Source organism: Pyrus communis, chromosome 12 (genome assembly GCF_041283825.1).
Source record: "Pyrus communis isolate YQ-2024b chromosome 12, ASM4128382v1, whole genome shotgun sequence".
NCBI lineage: Eukaryota > Viridiplantae > Streptophyta > Magnoliopsida > Rosales > Rosaceae > Pyrus > Pyrus communis.
Window position 1 is genome coordinate 7,441,818 of NC_142576.1, and position 8,471 is coordinate 7,450,288.

The following is an 8,471-nucleotide window of genomic DNA, read 5'->3' on the forward strand; positions in this document are numbered from 1 at the left end:
ATTTCAAAAGTGAAACAGCTGAAAAGTGAGTATCCTCCACTATATAAAGAGAACCAAAGTAAAAGCTTTTCCTTACCGACGACCCACTTCTCCATATATATGCATACCAGACTTCCATCTTCTTAGGAATCACACAGCCTTTACTAAATACTTTTGCTTCCTTCTTTGGAAGTGATACTACAACAAGTTCAATTTCTTAGTGAAGATGGAAGAAAGCAAGGGAGCAAAGTCAACCAAAGTTATTGAAGATGAGGAGAAATGGGTTTATGATTCTTCTCTGGATCATAAAGGAAACGTTCCTCTCCGAGCTTCAACTGGTGTTTGGAAAGCCTCTCTCTTTGTTGTTGGTAAGAAATAATTAATATTTATGCCTAACTACTTGATAAATCCGTATTACGTAAGTTGTTCTTGATTGCCAATAAAAATCTATAATTTCGTTCTACTTTTCTTGAGCAATTATATTTCATGCTACTTACGGCATATATGCTCCGCAAGATGTTTCTTTTTTTTTTTAGCTTGATTATTTTTGTCTAGTTTTAGCTGTTGAAGATCATGATAAAGATTTCATGTGCAATAGAAATTTAAATACATTTATCTTCACCGTTGGAATATATAACTTTGTGGGACGAAATTATTGTCCACAAAACGAATAGTATATTCTTTTATGATGCACTGCAGTCTTGTATTGTATTACTTTCTTCAATTAGATCCACGAAAGGTGGACTGGACATATATAATATGTATGTAGGCCATGAATATATACGCAAGTTCTGCTAAGAGTGCATGTGGGAGCTGGGGCCTCAGCGGCAATTACTGTGTGTGTATAGGGTTTAGGGCTCATGGCCACTCTAATCGATTAACACAAGTAATTAACAAAGTGCTGAAAATGGTCACTAAGCTATGAATTAGTGCTATTGTGCTACCAAATATTTTGGAAAATTCAGTTAATTTCAGCTACAAATACTATCTAAATTCACTCATCTATATTCACTCACTTGTATTTAATTCATAATCTAATGAAATAGCATATCAAATTAGAAGAAACTTTATATACATAGGGGTCTATATTTTTATGCTCAAAATCATATGGTATATCTTAACAATTGTAAAATCATGTACTGGCTCCCTAACTGCCATTTTAGGTTAACAGGAGAAAGAAATATATTATATGGCAAGAGTATATAGGTACTTTGTAATAATACAATGGTAGATATGTAAAGAAAGTCGTATATATATAACATTCTATCATTCGTACGAGATACCATGATAGCGGAAAACTCATTCCCCTAAATAACAGGAGACATATATATAACATGTATCATGTAAAGAAACACAAGAAGTTAAGCATGTACATATATAGGTCAACAGAAATAGCTTTTGCCGTTATGTCATGCTAGCCTTGGTATAGCTTTGAATTAATGAAAGGTTAGTTGCTATCCACGCATTTTTTTTTTTATCTCTCACACACTCTTCTTAATTTTTTAGTGTCACAGTGAATGAATTGAAGAAAATCAAATGATATAAATTAACAAAAAATGTGTAAATAATACCACCCTTAATGAAATTCAGAAAAGAAAGTAAACCAGACAAAGTTTTGGAAGGGCCATACCTATAGTGGTTCGAGATTCCAAAGCCACAAATCTATCTTTAATTTTCTTACTTTTTGAATGGCCATTTTATCAATTATTTTCTATTTCTGTAACTTTATAATATACTACTCCCGATAAAAAGGCACAAAATTTTATGTTTCATTTTTCTTTCTTTGGTTCAAATTCTTTAGCAGAATTTTATTCTAATAATTAACAATTAGTGACTTCTCCAATTTTAACTGTATGTGATTATCCTTCGTGTGTGTAGCTATTGAGTTCAGTGAGAGGTTGAGCTACTTTGGAATAGCAAGTAGCTTAATTATTTACCTCACCAGAGTAATGCATGACGACCTCAAGACCGCAGCCAAAAGTGTCAATCACTGGTCTGGTGTCACCACACTGATTCCACTGTTTGGAGGCTTCGTGGCTGATGCTTACTTGGGGCGCTTCAAAACAGTTCTTTTTTCATCCATCATTTACCTCATGGTAGTTAATCTCATTTACCTTTGAAGAAACTAATTTGTTATTATTGTTAAATCGTCTCCTATATCAGAAACCTGACCAAGTTAAATCACAATTATAGTAATGATTTCACTACTAATTGCATTGAGGTATTTTGTATAAAACGTCACACCTATTGTAGACCTTCCCTGAAAATTAAACAATTGTTAGTTTATTCAGAAAATAACTCGTCTGTTTTTACTTTAGGGTTTGATTCTTCTATGCATGTCCTGGTTCGTACCAAGCTTCAGGCCTTGTAATACCAAAACATGCCACGAACCCAGAAAAATCCATGAAGTGGTGTTCTTTGTTGCAATCTACTTAATTTCTATAGGGACTGGGGGTCATAAGCCTGCCCTGGAGAGCTTTGGAGCTGACCAATTCGATGACGATCACCGTGAAGAAAGAAAGCAGAAGATGTCCTTTTTCAATTGGTGGAGTTTTGGGCTTTGTTGTGGGCTTTTACTTGGGGTTACTGTGGTAGTGTATGTGCAAGACCATGTGAGTTGGGGTGTTGCTGATATTGTTGTCACTGCAGTCATGGCTGTATCACTTTCTATCTTCATAATTGGAAGGCGGAATTACCGTTATCGAAAACCGACTGGGAGCCCTTTAACACCAATGTTGCAAGTTCTTGTAGCTGCCATTGCTAAGAGAAATCAGCCTCACCCTTCTGACCCTGCTCAATTGTATGAAACCCCCAAATCAGAAAAGGTCCATGGGAGGCTTCTGTGCCACACGAAGAAGCTCAGGTAAGCAAATTGATATCCTTTCTTTACATAACACAATATGTTCCTGTATATATACGATGAGAGTAATGTTCGCAAGCGATATTTCTAATATGTTATGTTAACAAAATGTGTTGTCAGAGTGTCAATCTGACATGTTATGTTATTAGATTATTAATTTGACATTTTACATTATTAAACTATTACTTTTGTACAATTTAGTCACTAAGAAACATGTTGTATGAACAAGAATTTCTTGGCATCATGTGTTTCAGATTTCTTGACAAGGCGGCAATTATAAGCGCACAAAACTTGGCTGAGAATCCAAGCCCTTGGAGACTAGCAACTGTGACCAAGGTGGAGGAGATGAAGCTTGTTCTCAACTTGATCCCAATTTGGCTAGCGACTCTACCATTTGGAATGTGTGTGGCACAATCCACCACATTCTTCATCAAACAAGGTGCCACCATGAACAGAGAGGTTGCAAATGGTTTCGTGGTCCCCCCTGCCTCAATATTCGCACTCGCAGCCATTGGAATGATCGCCTCCGTCACAATATACGAAAAACTCCTTGTCCCGATTCTGAGAAGGACAACCGGAAACGAAAGAGGAATCAACATCCTCCAAAGGATTGGAATCGGAATGATTTTCTCCATCGCTACGATGGTAGCAGCTGCCCTGGTGGAGAAGAAACGACTAGGGTTCGTCAAAAGTGACCCAATAGAGGGTTCGCATTCCATGAGCGTGTTGTGGTTGGCACCACAATTTCTGATCGTTGGGTTTGGAGATGGGTTTACTCTCGTGGGGTTGCAGGAGTATTTTTACGACCAAGTCCCGGACTCCATGAGAAGCTTAGGCATTGCTTTTTACCTCAGTGTGATCGGAGCTGGGAACTTCGTTAGCAGCTTTGTGATCACGGCCGTTGATCACATCACGGACAATGGAGGGAAGAGTTGGTTCGGTAAGGATTTGAACAGCAGTCGGTTGGACAGGTTTTATTGGCTCCTGGCTTGCGTGGCAGCAGCAAATCTGTGTGTTTATGTTTTCGTGGCTCGGCGTTATTCTTACAAGAATGTGCAGAAGGTAGCTGTGGCTGATTGCTTTGGAGATGAACTGGAAAATGAAGGCCCGATCCCATGAAACATAATATATATTTATATATAAATATAGGGAATTGTTATTGGCACTTTACAAATCTCATTCTACACTCCAAACTTACTATATTTGGAAAGAAAAATACACTTGTGATGAGTGTAGAATGAGATTTTTTGGAGTGCCAATAACACTTCCCTAAATATATACAAATATATTAGTTCAATAAAAATATTAATTGAACCATGGTTTAGTAAGTCTAAAAATAATTTACTTGTTAAGTTTGAAGTACTATTGTGAAATCGTGTTTGAAATTAATTTGTAAACGCGTCGCTTTCAGTATTTAAAAAAGTATTAGACGTAAAAATTTTTGGTGCCATCCAATTGCCAATATAAATTCACATGCAACCCGTGCATATTATCAATTTCTTTATATTTTCACATGGTATGATGAGTTACTTGATAGTGAAGAGAGAGAGAATAATGGCACATGCATTTCTCACATTATGTACTCATCTCATACGAACAGTTCATGCATATATTATAGTTAAGTATTATACTCAACGTAAATATACCTATTGTGTTTGTATTCATGTGGATCTCTGAGACTTCCTCTGAACCAATTCGAAATGACGACTACTAAAACAGAGATTGGAAGGTGAATGAGATAGGAGAGTTGAGTTCTAAAATATTTACATTGAGTAATGAAAGTTTGCATAGTAGCATTCTTATCACTAATCTTTGTCTTATTAATATTAATAATTCATAAAAGCGTCCCACCAAAGGTGATTATAATGTGTCACCCGAAAGACATAAAAAGGTGTCACCAAGTATTCTATACCACTAGACAAATATGATGCTCTTTTTATGGGTCTTTTTCAATCGTACAACTTACAAGCACAATTAAGAACCAGTCTCTCCCTTCTCTTTCGCCACAAGTGGACTCACAAGCACTATGGGAATAAGAGATACCGTTTTCCATTGCTTTATTCCTTTGCCGATGAATGGATTAGATTTCACAAATCTTCCCCCTTTTACTTTGACATCTATTATGTCTATCAACGGGCCTCCGATTCTTAAGTAAAAAAGTAATAGAGAAAAATAGAACTTGAGAGAGTTCTAAGTAATAAACGACGATTATCCTTTTTTTCTATTTTACCTGACTAGTTATGCCTTCACAATCACATATTCAAAACTAAAATCTATTTATCTATTTATCAAATGCTACACATGACTATGCCACAAGAAGGACTGAATGACATAGCTATATGTTATCTATTGAAAACTGTTTGGTTGGATGTCATGTATTGAAAAAAAATTACTAAGATATTGTAACGACCCGTCTCCAAAAATTACAGTTTTTACAACTTTTAATGCGTGAATTTACGAAAATGCCCTTCGAGGCAAAAACATTGACTTTTGTTGACCGCCTTGTCGTGTCACGTAAGATCTATTTTCTTGGCGTATCCTTGTAGCATTTGTCGCTATGAGAATATGGGCATAAGCAGAACGTAATTTGAAATTATAACGAAGATTTTATGGAGCTTGAAGCGACAAGGGTATTTTGGTAAATTTCTATTTTAAACACATTGTTTTGGGGTTGTGTGCCACGTGGGACCCACAAATTGGTCCCTAATCTTCTGAAACTCTCTTCCTCTCCTTTCTCTCCCATGAGCTCTCTCTCTCCCTTCACGCTCTTGAAACTTCTCCCTCATCACTCTCTCTTCGTGGCTCTTCCCTCCTCAGCTATCATCTCTTCCCTCTCAGCTCACCCTTTTATCTCAGCTATCTCCCTCTCTTTCTCTGTAAAGAGACACACCACCACCACCCTTCACTGTACTCCGGCGAGCCCCACGACACCATCACTAATCATCATTCACTCTGGGAAACACCACGAACCATCACCATCATCTGGCCTATCCTTCATCCTTGAGACTCGAACTAAGAGCACGAACCACCGAGCCACGATGCGAAAGAGAACTCTGGCTAGATTTATCGTCCCTCTAATTTAGGTAAGCCTTAGGATACTTGAAATCTCTTCATTTTCACCCTTGTGGCCTAATTCTAACCTAGGTTATGTATTTGGAACGACGAGATAACACAGAGATACCTCAGGGGAATTTCCCTAGTTTTCGGCGAGGGACCGTGAGGTTGCAGGTGCTTTTCACACCTTCCGGCCACAGCTAGTCATGGAATTGGAAAATCTTTGCTCCCTTTTTCTTTAGCCTCATTTTGACATAAAATCTATGAAAAATAGTTAAGAAATTTTCCAGCCAAAATCTGGCATTCTCCTTGGTTGGGTCCGACGACCCACGAGTTTAATCGGGTCAAACTCGACTCGCAACCTAAACTGGCCCAACCCAGCTGCTGGGCCCAATGCTATAACCCAACCCAAGTCTGATTCAAATTCTAGCCCAAGTCCGTGACCCATAAACCTCAACCCAATGATCCGACCCAACCCAGACCTAATCCCAGTCTCCTGGGCCGACGCGTAGGGTACACACGCCTCCACCAGAGGTACTGTGCTCTACCACAGTCCACGGCAGTGCTAGCGACTTTTCCAACGACTCAACTCGACATATGGCGGCACGTGTGGTGGTGCGGCCTCCAAGGCAGCCACCCCGTGGCAGGGCATGGGGCGACACGTGGGAGAACTCGAGGTCCCTCCTTAGGTTTTTCAACGTGCTGAATCCGAATTCGTTACCCGTTTTCCCAGATTCTATCGTCTTAGTAGAGTTTTACTAAGTGGCCGCTATATGTATTTAGGTGCAACAATGGGAATTGACTACATCTTCGCTAGCTCGAAAGCAACAAAATATCTGCGAATGAACCCTTCTTAAATAGCATGTTTTTATAAAATATTAGGCTTGCATTCACGAAAAGCATGATTTCTTGATTTTACATTTTATGCATTATTTATGATTTATTTAAATTGATTTTACGAAATATTTATGATTTATCGACTATACATTTTACTAAGGGTTATGAATTATTGGATTCTCGTATATGAAATTCTTTGGCTTTCGAACATGATTTAGTTTACGGATTTATGAATATGGTTTACCATGGATATATGAAATGAGGCTTTGAGCTTATGAGATCCGGATTTGATATGAGTTTTCGATGCTTAGTGGGTTATCATACAACACATCCACACAACATGGGTATGTAAACGTCTATAGCCATAGGACACAATTAAGGAGCAGTGAGATATTTATGCCATACCCTCAGCTTCACCGGCGAAACCAGTGTCGGACAGCTTCACTAGCCACAGCTAATGTCCGTGTGTGATGGACATGTACTGCCTTCGGGCAACTATGATACCCCTAGTTGAGTACATCATTGATATGATTTACGGAGATTTACGGATTTGCCTTCAGGCAGCGATATTTCCATTACTGAGCACTATTTTACACGTACTTGTTTTACGAATGTTTTTCATGGCAAGCTAGAGTTTTCAGAAAACTTATTATGTAGTATTATATGTGTTTTCAAAATAGGGGGTTAGTATGTTCATAAGGAAAATGATTTTCTTATTATTAGTACTATTATTATAAACTTTGGTCCACTCACTCCTTTGGTTTTGCGCCCCCTTCAGGATTTAGATTCGAGGCACACGATCCCGGTGTCAAGACACTTCCGCTTAGGTATCTTCGAGTCTCCTCTGTGTAGGACCCATTCCTCGGTTCGTACCTTTTTATCATAATTCTTTTCACATTATTCTTGATTAGTTGTACATTCTGAATTCGGTTCTGACTTAGTATATTTCTTTCTAATTACATATTTTAATTCGCATGCATGTTAAAATGGCTTCGTCACCTCGGGTTTCAGCCAGCATGTGCCTATCCTGATATTTGGAGATATCAAGATCGAGGCATGTCAAATATGTTATCTATTAAAAAAGAGTTTGATAAGAAAACTAGATTATGTTATGTACCGATGTGATTATATGTTCCAGTTGTGGTTATATATTTGTATGACCTATCATTTTCTTGTTTTGGCCATTCTTATTTTTTGAAGTCATTGTATAATAGTATATAATTGTGAACAATTGCCGAAAAGACAATCTATATGACTGCAAAATACATTAGAGAGCCTGACAACTCAAAAGTCCCCTTTTAGTGATTCGTGTTAGGCCTCCGAAATTTCAAGATAGACGCTGACTATGTATGAACGACGAGTTTATAATTTACAGTATAATACTTCAAAAGGTCACGCATTGTAACAAGAACCAATTGATTTTGTTACACAGTGGTGTCAGATATTGCATGTTATCACTTGTCAGCATGTCAAATAGGTACAAACAAAAGGAAAAAAAAGAGGTCAATTTTGTTCGAATTGGGGCATGTCAAAATTTTCCCATATTGGGCATACGTAGCAAATGGGTAGATGAAGTCCTAGCCCATCAAAAGCTTGTACTAATATTCGATTTAGAATATGTATTTGCAAAAATGCTTAAACACCAACGGGTTAATAAGTTAGAGTGTACTATGCTCAATTTATTGTCTTATTTTATTATTCATGCTATATTTTCACCCATTATAAATGGTTTAAAAAAATA

General features: G+C 37.6%; 1 protein-coding gene across 1 annotated transcript; it reads left to right on the forward strand.

Annotated features, from left to right (window-relative positions):
• On the forward strand, positions 1–4,064 carry LOC137746041 (protein NRT1/ PTR FAMILY 5.6-like). The gene is made up of 4 exons (XM_068486092.2): positions 1–347; positions 1,858–2,075; positions 2,298–2,842; positions 3,094–4,064. Exons 1-4 carry the CDS (start codon positions 206–208, stop codon positions 3,956–3,958), a joined length of 1,770 nt encoding a protein of 589 aa, XP_068342193.2. The 5' UTR covers positions 1–205; the 3' UTR covers positions 3,959–4,064.
• The last annotated feature ends 4,407 nt before the right edge of the window (positions 4,065–8,471 follow it).